The 21,471-nt window shown below is 42.5% G+C and overlaps 1 protein-coding gene across 3 annotated transcripts; it reads left to right on the top strand.

The window, feature by feature from the left end:
* Positions 1-2,824: 2,824 nt before the first annotated feature.
* On the top strand, positions 2,825-17,772 carry Znf274 (zinc finger protein 274). 3 transcript variants are annotated; one of them, XM_032894422.1, is made up of 8 exons: positions 2,825-3,193; positions 3,476-3,555; positions 4,305-4,431; positions 5,198-5,293; positions 12,159-12,638; positions 14,302-14,390; positions 15,466-15,592; positions 15,926-17,772. In XM_032894422.1, the coding sequence occupies exons 1-8, from the start codon at positions 3,121-3,123 to the stop codon at positions 17,449-17,451; spliced, it is 2,598 nt and encodes an 865-aa protein (XP_032750313.1). In that variant the 5' UTR covers positions 2,825-3,120; the 3' UTR covers positions 17,452-17,772. The 3 variants fall into 3 exon arrangements, with proteins under 3 accessions (XP_032750313.1, XP_032750314.1, XP_032750312.1); XM_032894423.1 differs by having other exon boundaries at positions 2,825-3,305; XM_032894421.1 differs by having other exon boundaries at positions 2,825-3,555.
* The last annotated feature ends 3,699 nt before the right edge of the window (positions 17,773-21,471 follow it).

Here is a 21,471-nt window from a genome sequence, read left to right as displayed (position 1 = left end):
AAGAAGTTAGACCGCAGGGAGACAAATAACCCTATTAAAAAATGGGGTTCAGGGCTTGGGGATTTAGCTCAGTGGTTAGAGCGCTTGCCTAGGAAGCACAAGGCCCTGGGTTCGGTCCCCAGCTCCGAAAAAAAGAACCAAAAAAAAAATGGGGTTCAGAGCTAAACAAAGAATTCACAGCTGAGGAATGCAGTATGGCTGAGAAACACCTAAAGAAATGTTCAACATCTTTAGCCATAAGGGAAATGCAAATCAAAACAACCCTGAGATTTCACCTCACACCAGTGAGAATGGCTAAGATCAAAAACTCAGGTTACAGCAAATGCTGGTGAGGATGTGGAGAAAGGGGAACACTCCTTCATTGCTGGTGGGACTGCAAACTGTTACAACCACTCTGGAAATCAATCTCGAGGTTCCTCAGAAAATTTGACATTGCACTACCTGAGGACCCATCTATACCTCTCTTGGGCATGTATTCAGAAGATGTCCCAACATATAACAAAGACACATGCTCCACTATGTTCACAGCAGCCTTATTTATAATAGCCAGAATCTGGAAAGAACCCAGATGCCCTTCAACAGAGCAATGGATACAGAAAATGTGGTACATCTACACAATGGAATATTACTCAGCTATCAAAAACAATGACTTTATGAAATTCATAGGCAAATGGAGGGAACTGGAAAATATCATCCTGAGTGAGGTAAGCCAATCACAGAAAAACACCCATGGTATGCAATCATTGATAAGTGGCTACTAGCCCAAATGCTTGAATTACCCTAGATGTACAGAACACATGAAACTCAAGAAGGATGACCAAAATGTGAATGCTTCACTCCTTCTTTAAAAGGGAAACAAGAAAACCCTTGGCAGGGAATAGGGAGGCAAAGTTTAGAACAGAGGCAGAAGGAACACCCATTCAGAGCCTGCCCCACATGTGGTCCATACATATACAACAACCCAATTAGGTAAGATCGATGAAGCAAAGAAATGCAGGCTGACAGAAACCCGATGTAGATCTCTCCTGAGAGACACACCCAGAATACAGCAAATATATAGGCTAATGCCAACAGCAATCCACTGAACTGAGATCGGGACCTCCGTTGAAGGAATCAGAGAAAGGTCTGGAAGAGCTTGAAGGAGCTCAAGACCCCATATGAACAATAATACCAACCAACCAGAGCTTCCAGGGACTAAGCCCCTACCCAAAGACTATACATGGACTGACCCTGGGCTCCAACCTCATAGGTAGCAATGAATAGCCTAGTAAGAGCATCAGTGGAAGGGGAAGCCCTTGGTCCTGCCAAGACTGAACCCCCAGTGAACGTGACTGCTGGGGAGAGGGTGGTAATGGGGGTAGGATGGGGAGGGGAAGCCTATATAGAAGGGGAGGGGGAGGGGTTAGGGGGATGTTGGCCCGGAAACCAGGAAGGGGAATAATAATCGAAATAATAAGAAATACTCAAGTTAATAAAGATTTAAAAAAAAAAATAAGAACCAACTGAGAAGAGCACTTGCCTCCTTAAAATAATAAAGCTCTCTATTGAACCATTGGATGGGCCACATAAATGCACACTGACATCTAAAATAAAACCATCAGTCAATGGCTATTTTACACAACTCTGTCACACAATAATAGTCTGCAGAATAGCCAGGGTTATTTAATTTGAAATATTAAAAAAAAGGGACTAATTGGGCTGGAGAGATGGCTCAGAGGTTAAGAGCTCTGTCTGCTCTTCCAGAGGTCCTGTGTTCAATTCCCAGCAACCACATGGTGGCTCACAACTATCCATAATCAGGTCTGATGCTCTCTTCTAGCCTGCAGGCATACATGCAGGCAGAAAGTTGTATGATATATACATAATAAATTTTTTTTAAAAAAGAATCTTTTATTAAAAGGGGGGGGACTAATTACTTATTCAACGGGTATGGTCCTTCTGAAAGCTAAGAAATTCCAAGGAGGACTAACAATTTAGCTCAATCATCAGTGTTTGCCTGATATGCCACAAAGCTCTGAGTTCCAACACCAGCACCACAGAAAGATGGGCACTGTGGCCAATATCTGTAATTCTTGCACGAACAACAACGATATTTAACACCACCACCCAGAATTCCAAATATAACACAATCACAGAAACAATGTGCCGCAGACAGAACCACGATTCTGCTAGAGCACAAGGCAAATTATGGTCAGCTGCTGCAGATAGTCCGAAGCAGCCCCACATCCCTACACCTGGAATCAAAACAAAAGTACCCTCTTATTTGTTTTGTTTTTGTTTGTTTTTTTAAGAAGCCAAAATTCCAGAATTCTCACTACATCCCTTCCTCTGTTGGGGAAAACTGGAGAAGACATTTAGTGTAGCCTACCATATACTTAAAGTCCACTAGGTCTCCACACTTCCCACCCAAACTTTGGAAGACCACACAACCCTGCCCACTCTACAAATCTGGACGCAAACGCCTGTCCTCTCATAGAAACTTTTATTCCAAGGCCTATTGACTTCCTGTTTCTACAGTTTAGTCGTTTCTTCCTCTCCCTTTAAGAGCACCGGTGAAAATTCAGCACGATAGCATCCTTTTCTCCTTCCCCTCAGGAAACTCGCCTCGGACCCACAGTCAACCACCATCCAGATCCCTCCCCTCTACATTAGGTATGCTGTACGTTCCGTCTGTCCCCTCGGTCAGCCCTCCTTATCTTGCTACGCGGCAAGCATCCCCCAGCAGACCTAACACCAGCACTTCCGCCCCACCTCCTTGTCTATCCCTTGTTTCCGGTTTGTCCAAGTTCATTTGCTCCTGTTCGAGGGTTCGACTCTTTCCCAGCCTGGGTCTCTATCCACACAAGGGCAGGTGCTCAGCATCTTAGTATCCTCCTTCAAAGGCTTCATCCTAATTCTTTAGCAGCCAATAGCACACTCCTACGGACTACGGCTTCGCCCAACAACAGAACGGACGCTGCCTGATTGCTGCCGCTAGACCTCCGCGGGGGCGTCTGGGAGTTGTAGTTCGGACCAGTGAGCTGACGCAGTTCGGGACAAGACGGACGGGCGAGCGCCATTGTGTCTTTCGCAGTCACTTGTAACGCTTCGTGAGAGTCCGTCGGGGACAGCACCCATCTTATGTTTTATTCGCAACTTCTGGAGCCTAGTGTCGGCTTCGTTAGTGACTCCACTTCTACGGACCCGGGAGAAGGTCTGTAGTCCTGGGTCAGGATCCTGAAGAAGACATCGTGTTCTAGATGAAGAACACAATTTAAGAAAACCAACCGCATTTTGGATTAGAGGACATCAGCTGTCCCCTGTCGGTTAGAGGGGAACCTGTCTTGTAGGCTTATGGGAGTCGGGGAGAGGACTCACTTTTCATTTTGCCGTGTTGGGGTGGACTGGCCATGTCCTGCTGGGGGACGGGATATAGGCAGAGGTGGGGTAGCCAACTGGGCACATTTCTTAGTGCCCCCCCCTCTTCCACCTTCAGTTTCGTCAGCATTCTGCCTACTCGCGCGAGAGAACATTGAGGACAGTATGGCTTCCACGCTTCCAACAACCTGGCCCCATGTGAGTAAAGGTTTCTTTCCAGCTTTTCTTTTGAGTTGGCTCAGGGGCCGGCTAGTGGTGAGACGTTTGTTCTCAAATACACTAGAGTTCCGGGAGGAGTTGAAAGACTGCCCAAAAGGGTGATTAGAGTAAAAGAAGAAACAAACCGATTTCTGAACCGGGAACTGGCAAGCCAAATTGAGGCATTTCAATTAAAAAAGCAAAAAACAAAAAAAGTCTATTATGTTTATTTGTGTGTGGGTATGCACGTGTGTGCCACTGCCTGGTTGTAGAGGACAGAGGACACCTTTCTGGATCGCTATCTTTCCAACTTATGAGTCCCGGAGATTAATCAAACACAGGCTTGATAGCAAACACCTTTACCCTCTAAGCCATCTCACCAGTCCTTTTCAACTTTTTTTGTTTTTAAGCTGGGGATCTAGTGAAGAAACTGACAAGTGTAAGAAGATAACAGGCTCGTGTTTAGTTTTCAGCAGCTACTTTAAGGAAGTGACAATTCAAGAACAAGAAAAGAGGTGTAGGTGGGAGCCAACAATCCTATCCCCTGGTTAGTGAGAAATGAACAGGTTTTCATAGGTCACAGGTCTCATTTGACCCCTGATTAGTGTCAGACCGATTTGCTCAAGGATTCAGACAAAGGAACTCCAGATAAGTAAAATGTAACTGGGTCATTCTGCTCAGCCTTCCTATTTTTCTGTCACTGTGGAAGAGGAAAACAAGATGGCTGAACTACATCTTGTGGCTTTTAGGAATCTGTGAAGTTTGAAGATGTATCACTGACATTTACCAAGGAAGAGTGGGCACAGCTGGACCTCCAACAGAAGTGCCTATACAGGGAAATCATGATGGAGAACTACAATAACATGATTTCAGTGGGTAAGGCAACCTCCACTTAATAGAGATCTGTTTGGGCCTTGGGTGGGTGGAATACTTCAGAGGTGGAGGAGGATTGGAAGTTCAGTGCCAGTCTTGACTCTACCAACCCCCACCCCAACTCCAAATATCTGGCACCTCTGAACTGTTTGTGCTTGGACTTAGGCTAGAGGGACCAGAGGAGAAGTGATAAGGGAGTATAGAGCTTGGCAGAGAGGAAAAGGGCAGCTTTTCAGTATGACTTCAGATGTTTCATCCAAGCAATGTACACGAGAGTCCCTGAATACTGAGCAGAGCCTATAAGGGATGTTTGTAACTGCAGTGACAGTTATCTATACTTTTTATGGCATGTCAAACATGAGATGTCCGTGTCCAGCAGCTCAGGGGTATCATTAAAGACTGATTTCTTTGTGGTTCTTAGGAAGTCTTCTGTTCTTTCTAGTTATTTCATAGCTCAAAGCTTTGTGTCTATGTTTAAGCAGAAAGAAGTTGATAGTCCTGACCAGTTCTTTCTAAACTGTCAAATTTCGCAGGGAAGCAAAAGCTTTCCCAGAATGCCCCTCAGTTGAATAAACTCACTTTTTACTTTATGGTACCTTCGCTGTCAAGGAAACCCAAGAAATCCAATAAAAGGAATGGATATGTAGTTATCACTGCCCTAAAGTCATCGTGTCGCAGCATGGGGGAAAGAGGGGATAGAACATTGCAGCAGGACAGCATTTTCTCTAAGTAGACTTCCCCCAAGCCCTGTCTCTTTTCAATTGAGCAGAGCATCACTTTTCCAAGCCAAATGTCATATCTCAGTTAGAAGAAGCAGAAGACTGCTGGCCAATGGAGAGAGAAATTCATCAAGATATTCTTCCAGGTAAGAGCCAGGCATGTGGGTGTTTCCCAAAGGGATAGACCTTCTGGTTATTCTGAGACTGTCTTCTAAGCAGTATGAGAACCCAGGTAGCATGTTATAATAAGTTATTTTCCAATCTGCAGTCATTTTGTCATGATGCTAGTGAAAGCCCAGGGCCTTTCACATGATAAGCAGAGCGGACATGCTACCACATGAGCTAACATCTCCAGCTTCAGTCTTTATTTAGGGGTGGGAGTTGTGGTATTTGGGGTTTGTATGTAGTGGTGCGATGTTTGTGTTGGGGGTTTTATTGTTTTGGATTTTTGTTTTATTTTGAGATAAAGTCTTATGTACTTCAGGCTGGCCTCCAATCTATCAGTTGACTAAGGATATGAATTCCTGATGATTCCTCTGTCTTAGAAGTTCTAGAATTACAAATGTGTGCTACCACACTGGCTCCTTTAAGCATGTAGGCGTATTGTGTGAATACTTTTGTGAAGTCAAGAATTTTTAACCTTTTTTGCTGCTGTCCTGTTTATCTGGTTTCACTTTATATATGGTGGGCATAAATTCTTTGAGCCCCATATAAATTCAGATTCACTCTTCTGTTTGTTGGAAACAGCATCTTTCTGTAGACTAAATTACTCTTGTCATAGTACAGAAGCCTTGTCTGTGTTCTTGGGCTTTGTTGATTTTTTTTCCCCTTTCTGGGTGCATGCCATAATGCTAAACATTTTATTGTACATTAATGACCTTTAATAAATTTCCATACCCCTGTAGTTAAGAAAAAAAATCTTAGCCAGGCAGTGGTAGCACACACTTTAATCCCAACATTCGGGAAGCAGAAACAGTTGAATCTCTGTAAGTTTAATGCCAGTTGATGTACAAAGCAAGTTCCAGGAGAGCCAGGACTGCTCGGGACTACCAGGCAGGCATGGTGCTGACGCAGTAGCTAAGAGCTTACTTCCTAATTCACAAGCTGGAAGCAGCTAGAGAGCTGGGGTTAACTGGGAATGGCATGGACTTTTGAAACCTCAAAATGCAACCCCAACAACACAGTTCCACCAACAAGACAACACCTAATCATTTCTAAACAGTTCCACCAACTGGGAACCAAACATTCAAATATATTATTAGCCTGGAGGGCCGTTCTCATTTAAATCACCACGATCTACTTCCTGGCCCCATAGGCCCATGGCAGTATCATAAAACAGAATGCATTCAGTCCAACTTAAAAATCCCTATAACCGGGCTGGAGAGATGGCTCAATGGTTTAGAGCTCTGGCTGCTCTTCCAAAGGTCATGAGTTCAATTCCCAGCAACCACATGGTGGCTCACAACCATCTGTAATGAGATCCGATGTCCTTGTCTTGTGTGTCAAGGACAGCAACATACTCATATACATGAAATAAATAAATCTTTAAAAAAAAATCCCTATAACCTTTCACAGTCTCAACACTGTTTAAAAGTTCCCAGCCTTTGGGCTGGGGAGATTGCTCAGTGGTTAGAGCATTGGCTATGCTTGCAAAGGGTGGGGTTTGGTCCCTAGCAGTCACGTGGCAGCTCAGAACCATCTGTAACTAAAATCTCAGGAGTTACATCATGCCCTGTTCTATCCTCTGAGGGCACTGCACTCACACAAGTTCAAAGTCTCTTCTGAGACTCAAAGCAAGCTCTTTAATTGTAACCCCATTAAACTGCAAAAAGCAAGTTATATTCTTCCAACATACAATGGCACAGAATATATATTTCCATTCTAGAAGAGGGAAAGTAAGGAAATACTGGACCTAAGCAAGTTCTGTCCTAAGCAAGGCAAACTCCAAATCCCGTAGGTCCATGTAATTGGGGGCTTACTTACAGTTTCAGAGGGTTAGTCCATAACCGTCATAGTGGGTAGCATGGTACTGTAGTACTGAGAGTATACGTCTGATTCACAAGCAGAGGGAGAGAGCTAACTGGGGCTGGCATGAACTTTGGAAACACCCCCAGTGGATACACCTCATCCAGCAAGGCCACAATTTCTAATTCTACCAGTTTCACCAATAGGGCATCAAATATTCAAACATATGAGCCTATGGGTGTTATTAAGTTCACCCCCCTTTAGAGAATTACATAGTTCTATCATCATATCCAAAACATGATTCTGAATTTAAAGACAGGATATCTGGCGTGGCGTAATAGGAAAATGTATAGGTTTTGATGAGCATGATGGGAGATTCTGCTTTGTTTCACATCAGCATTCGTCTGAATGAATAAATATTCATCTAGTGCTTTCTAATGAGTGGAAAATCATTCCTATATGATAAATAAGAAAATACCTATTTCCATTGCAGAATCTTCCAAGGTGGTTATAGTGATTTTTTTCCCCTTTGAACAGTTAAAGTGGTAACATAAATATAAGAAATACCTTGCTGTAAGGTTGTATTTTTGTGTTAATATTCATAAAAGACATAGTAGTTTTCCCTGGTTTTGGTATCTTCAATTTTTTTTATTTATATTTTGGCTGTACAGTATAGCACACCATGTGCCACTGGATGCTTCTCTCTGTGTCTTTGTGCACTGGTAGAAGTAGCATCAGAACACCCTTTCTGTCCCTGTTCACCTGTGAGATCACCTGCTGCCATCTTTGGTGATGATGCTTAGTTTCACATCAACATTCATCTGAATGAATAAATATTCATCTAGTGCTTTCTAATGAGTGAAAAATCACAGATGGAGAAAGGAAGTAGGCATTAGTAGTCTCCAGGGTTGAAATGATGGTACCTGCCATGAGAAAATTGTAGCAGCTTGGGGAAAATTAAGGAATGTGTTTGACTCAGAAGTAGACTCAGTGGATCTAAGTAAGTAATTAGCTAAACTGGACCAAAAAGCTGCTGAGCATTTCTATGGGTGAAGGAAGACTTGAAAGGATTTCCTGTGGCTGTTGTTCATAATCTGTATGTTTACTACAAGCTTCTTTGTGGTACTAAAGACATCCCACAGCCTTGTATGTGCTGTGTAAGCACTCTACCACCAGGCTACATACATCCCCGGCCATGCATTGCAAGGAAAACTTAGCCTAAATTTTGAAATTAACTTGTTTTAAAGGTGTTAAAGGCATAAACTGTTTTAAGGAGTGGAATTGTGGTTTTCTTTTTCTCTCCATAATTACATAATGTTAGGTAAAACTTTACACTAATCATATGAAGAGCTACTTAATAGTGTTTACTTTGAAAATTGGATTGATTTAAACTGTGCCAAGTCTCTACTTATCCTGTCAAAGGATCATAGATGAAAAGGGACCAGAGACACATCCAAGGAGCTTTGCTCGGCCAGTTGTTTGTTTGTACTTCAAGAGGTCCAGGTAGCAAATAGATTTTTAGAATGTCATGTATTACTATTAAATGAGATAACACATCTTCACTAGTGTCCCAATAATAGTGTGTAGTGCCTCTTATTAATACACAAAAGTGCGATTGAATCCAAAGTTCAAATTCTGTCTCACAACTAAACTTACAAGCCTCTCCAGCAAGAATGACAGCATGGAATGTGGCTGGTGATGTAATAATGAAAAAATGATTAAATTCTGAGACAAATGTCATTCATCCTCAAGAAAGCTTTGAGTTGAATAAGCTCCTGTGAAAGCCATCTGGGAAATAAATTAGATTGTGCTCATGTATTCAGTTGTCATTCTGTGGCTATTCAAAAAAGCACAGCCACATGTATATCCCTCAAGTGGAACACTTGAGAGTTAACTGGACTTAAGGATTAGAAGCAATTCATAAAAGACACTAGTGGCATATTCCTTAAATCAAAGCACTTGAGAGGCAGAGGAATGCGAGAATACCAAGGTAGTATAGTGAGACCCTGTCAAGAAATAAAGGAGAAAGAGATTAACTAGTAGATGAATAAGTCATAATCACAGGAGAACCTACAAAAATGCTTACTTTTTTCCTTTGTGTATATATGGTTTTACCTCTGTGTTTTTCTGTGCACTGTGTGCATGCAGCTCCCACTAAGGCCAAAGAAGGGCATCTAATTCCCTTGGACTGGAGGTACACATGGTTTTGAGTCATCATATTTGTAGTAGGAGTGGAACCCAGCATCTCTGGAAAAAAGACAGTACTATTAACTGTGGAGCCATCTCTCCCTCCCCAAACTGTTTCTCTTTTGTTTGAGAAAGAGAGGCAGATACTCTTTGTATAGCTTGAGGATGTCCATATGCTGGAACAAACATGTAGAGAATGAAAGAAATATTTACTCATATGAAATATTAGAATACATATATGTGGAAATGAAGGAATTTCACTACAGGAATTTCTGAGGGCTCAGGGCCTTATCAGTTTGTTGAGTGTCTAGAACCTAGAGTGATCATGTATTTTGGATAGAGCCTAGTCCAGTACTGTTGATTTTTGCTCAAGAACACATTTTCTCTCGTCTTTTATAAATGTGCTCTCTGAGATCTTTGGGGGGTGGGAAGGTGATATCAAAAAAGTGTGCAGTAAATATGTTTAGTGTGAGAAAACCCAGTTTCAGCTCAGCTTAGACCACCTTAACTGTTAGATAGCTAAAACAGGATATTAATCTGTAAAAGACATGAATGGGACATTTTGTGAAATTTTCAATATCTGAGAACTCCTCTAAGGGGAAAAATCTCAAAGTATGATTCAAGCACGAACAACTTCTGACCTAAGTTAGTTTTACCTTGAGAGAACTTGCACTCCCGACCCCCAAAATACAATTTTCTTACACTAAATAATAGCATCTGAGAACTCTAAAGCCATGAGAATGTGCATAGTATAGAAGCACTTTCATGTGTAGCTCTCTCATTTGGTATCACAGTTGTACCATAGATAGCCTTAAGAATGTAATTACTATTAGAAAGCCACTGAGTGTTGAAGAAAACCGACAGGGATTCCTGTGAGTACAACAATGTGGAAGGCTTCAGTAGGAGTCCTCATTGGATTCTGTATCAGAGGACTCATATGGGCAAGGACCCTTTGGATGTATTCTCTGAGGAAATCATCAGCTTTAACTGTTATATTGTCTGAGAATGAAAAAAATACACAATTAGAAAGGATTGTAGTGAATAATAAAAGTGAAATGTCGGGGGCTTTAAAAAGAGCAAATTATTCTATAAATTCCAATTTATCAGCAATGTGACTGAATTACTTGGCCTTAGCAAGAAGGTAACACAGAGTGAATGAATATCTCAGGAAACAAGAGTGTATCTTCAAAGGGAATTTCAGTATGAGTCCAAACTTTGAGAGAATAAGGGAAATCTTGAGGCAGATAGTGTTATAGAGACATCTGAGGGCTCAGATTTATAGATCTGTTTAAGAGTCCAGAATCTATAGAGTGACCATGTATTTTGGCTAGACCAGTGGTTTTCAACCTTCCTAATATTGTGATCCTCGTTTTGTGGTCACCCTCAACAATAAACTATTTCTGTTGCTACTTCATAACTGTAATTTTGTTATTGTTATAAACCCCTATGAAAGGGTCATTCAACCACCAAAGGGGTCGTGACCCACAGGCTGACAACTGCTGTGCTAGTCCAATAGTGCATTTTCGTGGCTTGTTGATTTTTGTTCAAGAATACATTTTCTCTTTCATATGTTTGTTCTCTGGGACCTTTGTGTACCATCTGTCTGTCTCAAATATGTATATCGTGATTCTCTTAAATAGATACCATTCTCTAGCATCCATACTTAAAATCTAGAGTAACTGGAACGCCTGCAATACATTGCTAAAACCAGTGAACAGAGCTTTGAAGCAAACATTGTGGGTTCTGAAGGGGAAGGGAGACATTCCTCTGAACGAGTTGAAAAGAAAGAAACAAACAAACAAACAAATAGGCCTGGTGTTATAGGCCAATAATCCCAGCTACTTGGAAAGCTAAGGCAGATTCAAGGCCAGTGTGGGCAATTTAGTGAGTACTTGTCCTCAAATACAAAGCCAAAAGAGAGGCTGGAGTATGGTCATGGGCTCCTGTGATCCCTGTGCTCAGGAGGTAAGAGGAGCATCAGAAGTTTAAAGTACTCTGCTACACAGAGCTCAAGGCCACCCAGGGTTGGCTGCCCTATCTCAAAAGAGTATTGGTCCTGGGGTTGGGGATTTAGCTCAGTGGTAGAGCGCTTGCCTAGCAACCGCAAGGCCCTGGGTTCCGTCCCCAGCTCCGAAAAAGAGTATTGGTCCTAGTTGATACACCTCAGTGATTGAGCAATCCCTTAGGGCTAGGCCCTAGGCAAAGAAAGAAAAGCCAAAAGGGAAAGGGGGAAAAAATTCTGCATGAATTTTATTTTTATTTTTTTAGACAAAGTACAAACAACTAATGAAGTGCAAAATAAAAGGCAAGTTAAAAAAATCAATATAAGAGAAGGGGGGAAAGGGAGAAAAACCATACAGATTCTCTGCAGTGCATGTAACTTGATGATATTACTTTTTAATATAAGAATGAGCTAGTCCCTTAAAACTAAACAGTATTTGTGTTTCTTAAAGCATGTGAATGAAACTGGGTCTCACATATCTTAGGCTGGTCTTCACCTTATTATGTAGCCAGGCTTCACCTTGAACATCTGACCCTCTCGCCTCTATCTCCTATGTTCTGGGGTTACAGGCATTCATCACAGTGACTGCTTTTAATGAATTTCTGAGGATATACTATGTAAATTCTCTACCAACTGAGCTACATATGCAGCCCGTTTTTATGGTTTTTTGTTTGTTTGTTTGTTTTGTTTTGTTTTGTTTTAAGATGAGTCTGTCTTTGTGACTCTAGTTGCCTATAACTCAATATGTAGATCTGGCTAGATTCTTAGAGTGATCCCCTCCTGCCCGTGCCTCCCAAGGACAGTGATTATAGAAATGTGCCACATTGCCTGGCTTTTACTCTGGTTTTGACCTTTAGAATGTTCTGGGCCTTCTCTGGACCCTGGAATGAATTCCTTTCCTGCTGAGAGTCCCCTGATGAAGATCAAGGTTGTTGAGGTCCTTACATTGAACAAGGATGTGGCTGGTCCCCGGAATGCCCTGATTCAATCCCTATATCCAGAAAGTAGGGGAAACTTGAACCCAGGTAACCTCAAGCCAGCTAAGCCAAGCAAGCGTTTGACTGACACTGAAGCTTTGCGCCAGAAGTTCCGACATTTCCAGTATGAAGAGTCAGCTGGTCCCCAGAAGGCTGTGTCCCGGCTTCGTAAGCTGTGTCACCAGTGGCTGCAGCCCAATACACGTTCAAAGAAGCAGATCCTAGAGTTGCTGGTGCTTGAACAGTTCCTGAGTGCACTGCCTGAGAAGTTTCGGGTGTGGTTAGAGTCACAGCACCCAGAGGACTGCAGAGCAGCGGTGGCTTTGTTGGAGAATATGACCTCAGTGACTAAGGATGATGGTGAGTGTCCTGGAAGGCTCAGGTGACAAACACCTCTGTGAAAGCTTTGTAAAGGAATGAGGAGTGCTGGGGTGACTAAGCATGTTCCCATTACCAGGTTAGAATTAATGGAAACCAGTGTTTGTTATCCAGCCCTGTTCTCTCAAACAAAAACCTTCATGGGCTTCAGTGGAAGCTTACAGATGCAATGCTTTTTTTCCTTTATCCTGTTAGGATTCCTGACACATAGCCAGCCTTCTAATTCTTTGAAGGGGGTATGAATGAAGTCCTAACTGACGGAGGGCTCAAGAGCTTCCTGAACCTGTGGGCCTACAGAAAAGATGGGATGTGACAAGTGAATACACATGAGATAGTACTAAAGTGGTAAAGCAGTCAGGATAGCAGGTGGAGTTTATGGAGGCTGTTTCTGTCACTGAAACCTGCTGTGACTAGAACAGTGAAGAAAAGCAGGATGGATGTCCCAATGAAACACTGGCCAAGAATCTTGTATAGCCTGTAGAAATTGGAAAAAGATTGAGTTCTTCCCTATATCCAAAAAGAACATAGTCCTGTTAACCCCTTGATTTTAAGCCAGTGAGGCTTATGCCAGAGCTCTGGCCTCTGAATCCTTAATTTTACCAGATCTGATGATGTAGGCTTATAATCTAAGATACTCAAGAGGCCAAGTCAAGTCACCAGTTCAAGGCCTGCCTAAGCTACAAATGAGTTCAAGGTCAATGTAAAAAATTTATCATGATCCTGGGGCTGTCACCCAGGAGTGGCACAGCATTCTCACTTTAATACCCAGATTTGGGGAGTGAGGCAGTTTATGACAGTTAACTGGAGTTCAACTCCCCCTAGAAACTACATTAAAAAAAAAAAAATCTGAGCATGGCCATGCATGCCTAACCACACTATTATAGTGAGTGGAGGCAGGGAGGTCACTCAGGTTTCCTGGCCTCCAGCCTGGCTACAAGTTCAGTGAGAGACACTGTCTCAAATGGACATAGTAAAGAGCAATGGATTAGGACACCAGACATCCTCATCTAGCCTCTGCATGCACCCAAAGACACATGCACATACACTGTACTTACAAACACCAGAAAAGCTGTAAAGTGGCTCCAGGGAGGAGGAAATCTGACTGGAAGAATTCCAGGATACTCTCTGGTCTTTTGTCCCCACCCCAGCTGGAGCAGAATCAGCATGGTAAGAGCCCATAGAGCATGTGGAGACACGTGAGGAAGGCTAGAGCTGAAAGAATCCTTGGAAGGGCTGTTAGTACTGGCCAGGGATGTTTAATATGACCAGAAGCATAAAATGTTCTATGACCAAGGGAAGTTCCTTCTCTTCTCCAGGGCAGTAAAAGGAGAGCCACACAAGCATGATAAGGGCTTTGAGATTAGAAACAGACTTTACCACTAAGGAAAAGGTCATTGCTTCAGAAGCCAGAGCCTTAGACAGATGCTGGAATGTGGAGACAATAAAAGGTTTCTATAGTAGACACACCAGTCTCTGAGTGGTCTATGCAGAGTAACACACTGGGCCCATTTCATTTATGGGAACTGGTTACCGTTGTGAAGAGGTCAGCATAGACCATCGGAGCATAGATATGCATAGGTCATTGATGGTTCTGTCTGCCTGAGGACTACCACCTCATTAACTCTTTATGTGGCATTTCCTCCAGCTCAGCTTGTCTGCTCTAGTGAAGCCACTGATCAACTAAAGGAGAAAAGGAAGGATGTGGCTACCTTACCAGTTACTGTACCACCTGAGGTAAGCAAGAACCTTTTGTTCATTGGTCACAGCTTCCTTTAAGGGATCACCCTAAGATGTCTCTTCTACATTGGTCCTTGCCAAGGCCTCACAGAATATAGCTCATTTTAACTTTCTGAGTTCTTGGGCTTAAATGGAATTCTGAAAAACCCAAGTGTGAAGAGTAACCCTCCTGACACTGTGACCTGGGTATAGAGAAAGCAAACAGTAGGAGTCGGAGAACCAAGACTGAGGGACATAAGAACCAGAGGAGTCACAGGTAGTTTATAAGGACTACATTGTACTCTATTAGAGTGAGTGAGCCCTTGTCCTTTGGAGACACCTAATTGGGGAATTAGGAATGAAACAGCATAGTCTCAGATCAGTGTCAGAACTAGGTGATGGGCGTGCAACAGGATTAGCCCTATCAGCCAGGATAAAGGTGTATATATGGCATTAGTGTGTATTATGTATACGTTATTAGTGATATTAGTGTGTATATGGCTCTTTTCCCTACAAGTGGTTTATATTGGATCAGGTCTGTGATTGGGCAATGTAGGCTAGGCTTCAGGCAAGGTTACTACCTGAGAATGGGAAGTCAGTGATCCCAGACTCATTGCTCTGTGTTCTTTTCCTTCTAAGGTAGGCTCTGATTCATCTGGGCAAAATACCACCCAGATCCAGGCAAAGTGGTGAAATGGAAGAGTCTTCCTTTCAGAATCCTTAGCTGCTCATAAGAAACACATAGGTCAGACCTGTCCATTAACAGCAAAGATTTGTCTCCATCGTAGCTTTTACACTACAGGACAAGGCTGTTTCCAGAAGGAGAAGGTCCTTTGGAGTTGCCCTCACAATGCAGGCTTAATACAGACGCTAGTATGATCCGTGCAGCATGCTTATTGCACTTGCTCTTTGTCAATCAGGAGCTCTGCCTACCAGCTTGGGACCCAGACTTCAATTTGCAGAAATACCCTGTGACTCTCTTTTGGGATCAAAAAAGTTATTGTCACCAAGTAAACCACCAAAGCAGAGAAGTCCCTGTGTGTGGTAGAATGTCCCAGTGGCCTTTCTTCTACCCACTTTTAAAACATTACAGGAGCCGGTGACTTTCCAGGATGTGGCTGTGGGCTTCAGTCAGGAGGAGTGGCGGCTACTAGGTCCAGTGCAGAGGACGGAGTATCATGATGTGATGCTAGAGACCTTGGGCAACTTGGTCTCTGTGGGTAAGGCCATTCCTACATTTAGAAAGCTGCAAGGTCCCCCAGATCTCTCAGTTTTCTTCTGCCCAGTGTCAGAACTGGCTGTGCTCTCAGGAGTCTCTTGCTCTGCCCAGGATCTTTATCTGAAACTGTGACCCTGCATTGGTAGGGAGCCTTGAGCGCACAGAGGCAGCCTCAGGTTTGGGTTGTCTGGGGAATGAGAAAGCTCTGGGTTTTGCTGCTTCACAACTTGTTACTCCCTAGACTAAGTGACTGTTTGAGAATATATAACCTTATTTTTTAATACTGTCACTCTGGAACTTATAACTGCAATATGTATATCTTGGTTTCTTTCAGGGTGGGAGCCTACATTGGAAAACAGAGCAATAAGTCCAGACTCTCCCATTCCTGTGGTAAAACCAATTCATGACCCAAACCCAAAAGATCTCTCAAGGAATGGTATCCAATCCACTGTCTTTGAAATTATCTCACAAGATAGGGTCCAAGAAATACACACCATAGAATCAAATCAAGCGGGTCTTCTACAGGAAAAAAGCCATCCTCAGAAGAAGCTCTCTGAAAGCTCCAAGTCTCAGGAGGGAACTAATCTTCACAAAAGCCAGGGCTCACTTGATGAAGTTCCTCCTAGAAAGCATGTAAAAGTTAAGCAGAAGGGGACTAGAAAGGGGAAAGACAGGAAGAACACCATTTCCATGACACGAGGTTTACGCATAAGAAATCAGCAAAAGGACTCTGTGGAGTGGCAAGGCAGGAGTGACAGCAATCCCATGACACATGGCTACTCTATAAAAAACCAACACGGTTCTGAGCAGGGAACAGCTGGGGCCAGAAGAGGTCCCATTACACTTACTGTGTCTGCACAATTTTACCAGAAAGCCACTGGCTCTGAAGAGGGTAGATTCAGGGACAATAGCAATGCCATGGTACCTGATACACCTACAAAGATTCACCAGAAAAGCCCTGAATGGCATAAAGTGGGGAAAAGTAACAATTCCATGTCACAAGGTTCATCTGTACAAAATGACCAGATGGGGTCTGGGGCAGGAAGAGGCAGGGACAATACTATCTTGACACATGCACTACCTGTAAAAATTCACCAGAAAGGCTATGAAGAAGGTAAAGTTCAAGGAAACAGGAATTCCTTGAGACATGTAAAAGCTCACCAGAAGGGCTCTAAAGGAGAAAGAGTCAGGGAACTTAGCACTTCTGAAAAACATGTTCCCTATATAAAAAATCACCTAAAGACCTCTGAAAGAGAAAAAGGCAGGGAAAACAATGATTCCATAAAATACGGTCCCTATATAAAAACTTGCTATAGGGGTTCTGAAGTGAGAAAGCTCAAGAGAGCCAATAATTGTACGAAGGCCATCAGCCGGCATGCTCAGCAGATATTCTTTATAAAAATTCACAAGGGGAGCCAAGTTTGCCGATGCAGTGAATGTGGTAAAATGTTCCGAAATTCTAGGTATTTCTCTGTCCATAAGAAGATCCACACAGGAGAACGGCCTTACATGTGTATGGCCTGTGGGAAAGCCTTTGTTCAGAGCTCTTCCCTCACACAGCATCTTAGAATTCATAGTGGAGAGAGACCATTTGAATGTTCAGAGTGTGGGAGGACTTTCAATGACCGCTCAGCCATCTCTCAGCACCTGAGGACTCACACTGGAGCTAAGCCCTACCACTGTCAGCACTGTGGGAAAGCTTTCCGTCAGAGTTCCCACCTTACCAGGCATGAGAGGACTCATACTGGGGAGCGACCATATGTGTGCAGCAACTGTGGGAAGGCATTCACACAGAGCTCACACCTTATTGGGCATCAGAAAACACACAGGATAAAATTCAAGAAGCAACCCAAATTGTAGCCTTTGTGCCTTTCAAAGCACTAATTTTTCAGCCTTGAGATGTACTATGCAGACACCGAGTGTGATAAATAGGCTTTGAATAAGGAAAGCCCCACACCTTAAGGGCAGCTCAGGACACCACCCAGCAGGCAGTGAGTGAAACCATCAGGGAGTTTTTTAATTGCTTCACTTATCCTCAGAAGGAAATAAAAGATCTGAAAATACTCCTAAGTTTAAAGAAGCCAAGTACCAAAAATTGCACCAATATTTCTATACAGGGTAAAGTGTGTGAGTGACAAAAATTAAAAGTATGTAGAAAAATAAACTTATATTTATGTGGAACTTTCTGTTTTCTGTTGTGATAGCTGTTTTTCATTATCAACGTGACTACATTTAGAATTAACTGAAACGCTAGCAGCTGAGTATACCTTTTAAAGTTTATTTATGTGTATGAGTACACCATAACTGTCTTCAGACACACCAGAAGACGGCATCAGATCTCATTACAGATGGTTGTGAGCCACCATGTGTTTGCTGGGATTTGAACTCAGGGCCTCTGGAAGAGTAGCCAGTGCTCTTAACCTCTGAACCATCTCTCCAGCCCCAGACAGTCTTTTATGTTAGGGATCTCAAACAGGTCTAGCAGATCACTGTACAGATCAGAGAAAATCTTCAGGAATCGTTGCAGGCCCAGAGGTCTAGAAGTCCGTAGTGAATCCAGGGACACATGAGAATATCCTCTGGCTTTACATTACCATCTTTCCTAAAGAACTAGTTCCGGGAGAAGTTCATCACTGTTAAGCAACAAAAACACTGGCAACACCAGGGCATGTGTTTGATGCTTACTTTCAAATTCCGTTAGATAGATAGATAGATAGATAGATAGATAGATAGATAGATAGATAGATAGATAGATAGATAGATAGATAGGCAGACAGGCAGACAGATACATGTCAACAAAGAAAAGCAAAGGACTAGCAATATGGATCAGCTGGTAAAGGGCCTGCCACCAAACTTGATGACCTGGTTTTAATCCCTAGGACAAACATATTGGGAAGAGAGCTGATGCTTGCAAGTTGTCCACTAACATCCACATATGTGCCATGGTATGCAGTCACACAAAATAAAACTAGAATTCTTCAGGGTTGAAGAGATGGCTCCATGGTTAAGAATTCTTGCTGCTCTTGCAGAGGACCCAGTTTAATTCATGGCATCCACAATTGAAGGTTCAAAAACCACTGGTAACTCCAGTTTCACAGGCTCTAGCACCTTCTTCTGGACTCTTGATACCTGCACTCATATATACTCACAGGCACACATAATTTTTTTCATCTCCAGATCATACACACCCCACATCATCCCTTTCTCCAGAGTTCCACATTGTTCTTCTTTGTTCTTTATAACATTTGAAAACATATTCTAGAGCTGGGGTGTGGCCCAGTGCTTGAGGATGTATTTTGCTTATATGAAGTCCTGGGTTCAACTCCAGCACACATACCAGATCCATTGGGATTTATCCTATAGAGAGGTGTAATTATGCTCTCTTGGGTGAATGCCTCACCTTTCTCTGAAACAAATAGGACCCGGAAACAGGAACAGAGAGTATATTGCATGTAGTAAGGTCAAGAGTGTAGAATAAAAGGGCCACCAGAGGTATATTTCAGACATAGTGCTGTTTTTAATTAATCATCTCAACAACCTGATAAAAGTTTGTTAGCATTTTTGAAATGGGGGCTTAAGTTTGCCCAAAGCTGTGTTCGCTGGTAAATTGCTCCACATTATTGCCTATCAGGTATGAAACAAGTGGTTGAACTTGAAACCAAAACCCAAGAGTCTTATTTTTCTGGATCCCTAACAGTAAGATAAGCTAAGAACAATTGTGCAATGGAGGACTATAGGAGAACTTTGGGCCAGAAGGTGCAACCTGCATCTTCGATAATGTTTTGCCTATACTATATAATAAGCAATTCCAAATTACTGGCAGAAAACAGCCATTTTGTTATTTGGTGGTCTGTGGTTCCTAACCACTGGTTTCTGAAATCCACAAGGAAGACAAAGAGTTGTAAGTAGAACCCTTAGGGTCATTTTAATATAGGTTGGATGTATATGGACTCTCAACTTTGTGTGTGTTGACTGCCTTTCAATCTGTCAGATGGAAAGTAGGGTCAAGTAGAAATCACTCATTGAGCCTGTCCACCATACAGTCTCTCTTTGCCTTCCTCTTCCTGCCTTAGCCTTCAAATTGTGGAGGTAAAGACTAGCATAACTGTGGACCTTCCTACCCAGAGAAAGCCTTCCATGACCTGGCTGGTCTCCCTTCAAAAGCTGGAATGAGTCTGATTCCTCTCTCACTAAGTCTGTGAGTGATGCTTAGAAAATGACAGATGGTAGTTTCTATCCCTTCCAAGATAGGACTCACTGTGTTGCTAAGCTGGCGATTCTTCAAGTTCTGTTGAAACTCTGGACCTCTAGATGGTCACTCTGTAATTCAGTCTTGGAACCACTATAGGCCAGCCAGCCATTAAAGGGTGGTGGCTTGGGTGACCAATGGCCAATCAGTGCCTTTAACAAAGACCCTGTGCCTGTGATCATAAACAGATGGGGTCCAGTTGACCTGGGGTTTTCCCAAACTTAGACCTTGGGAGGTGAGATAACAGATATCTAGGGTTTTAAAGAGGCTCTACATTTGCACATAAGGGACACCCCGTAGAGCATTTGCATATACTCCAGTGTGAAGACCTGGTGTGCTCATCTGTCAGTGACCAAGAATCAAATATGGCTGATTCTAGCTCACAAGTTTCTTAAATGATGACCCTTCACAGAACTGAATCACAGTGAACAAACAATTATCAGAAGGAAATACTGTAATTTATTTACTGCTTTGGATCTGGATTTTGAAAGTTTTATGAACACTTAAATAATCTACCTTAAGAATCAAAAATTAGAAAATGTAACAAAGTCATTAACTATATTTTCCTTTGTAAAAAAAAAAAAAAAAAAAGAGGCTCTAAGGGCTCCCAGAAAGAGGAAAGGGTGAATTCCAGTTGGATCCACCTTCTCAATCATTAGGCCCAGCTGGCAAAGAAGAGTTCTGAGGCAGAGTTGGGAATTCTATAAGGGCCTTAGTTTGCCTCCTATTGCTGGGATAAAACAATACCAAAAGCAAATGGGAGAGGAAAAGGTTTGTTTCAGCTTACACATCCATCTTGAGTACAGTCCATCACTGAGAGAAAGTCAAGGCAGAAAATCAAGTGAAGAGTGCTGCATACTGGCTTGCTCCTTGTGACTTGCTCAGTTACTTTCTTATAGAATTTAGGACCACTTGCTTAGGGGTGCAGCTGTCCCCAGTGCTCTCCTGCATCAACCATAAACCATGAAAGTGTCCCCAACGAGATTGCCTTTAATTTAATCTGATGAAGGCATTTTCTCAACTGAGAATCCCTCTTTCAAAATGACACTAACTTGTATCAAAAAAAAAAAAAAACCCAAGTAGTACACAGAGAAAGACTGTGTGTGGTTTGAATAGGTATGGCCCCCATAGACTCATGTGTTTGAATACTTGGTCATTAAGGAGTGGCACAATTAGTAGGTGTGGCCTTGTTGGAGGAAGCATGTCACTATGGGAACAGGCTTTGAGATCCTATATATGCTCAAGCTATTCACAGTTTCCTGCTGCCTTCAAGTCCAGATGTAGAACTCTCAGCTCCTCCAGTACCATGTCTGCCTGCATACTGCCATGTTTTCAGCCATGATGATAATGAACTAATCCTCTGAAACTATAAGTCAATCCCAATTAAATATGTTCTTTTATAACAGTTGTTGTGATTATACTGTCTACATCCTCAAACCTGCAATTTAGCAAGAACCAATGAAAATTAAACCTCATATATTCTTACTCACACTTGGAATCCCACTTCTAAAACTCTAACAATAGAAATGAAGGCACTTTTTATGGATGTGTGAGATTTACCACATAATTGCTCATCATGTTTAGAGATGGAAGAGTGGAAGATAAATCTTGGGCTTTTACATTACAAAAAA

This window comes from Rattus rattus, chromosome 2 (assembly GCF_011064425.1).
Source record: "Rattus rattus isolate New Zealand chromosome 2, Rrattus_CSIRO_v1, whole genome shotgun sequence".
NCBI classification, from domain to species: domain Eukaryota; kingdom Metazoa; phylum Chordata; class Mammalia; order Rodentia; family Muridae; genus Rattus; species Rattus rattus.
The sequence above is the reverse complement of the archived record's forward strand: the minus strand, read 5'-3'. Positions and strand labels throughout refer to the sequence as shown.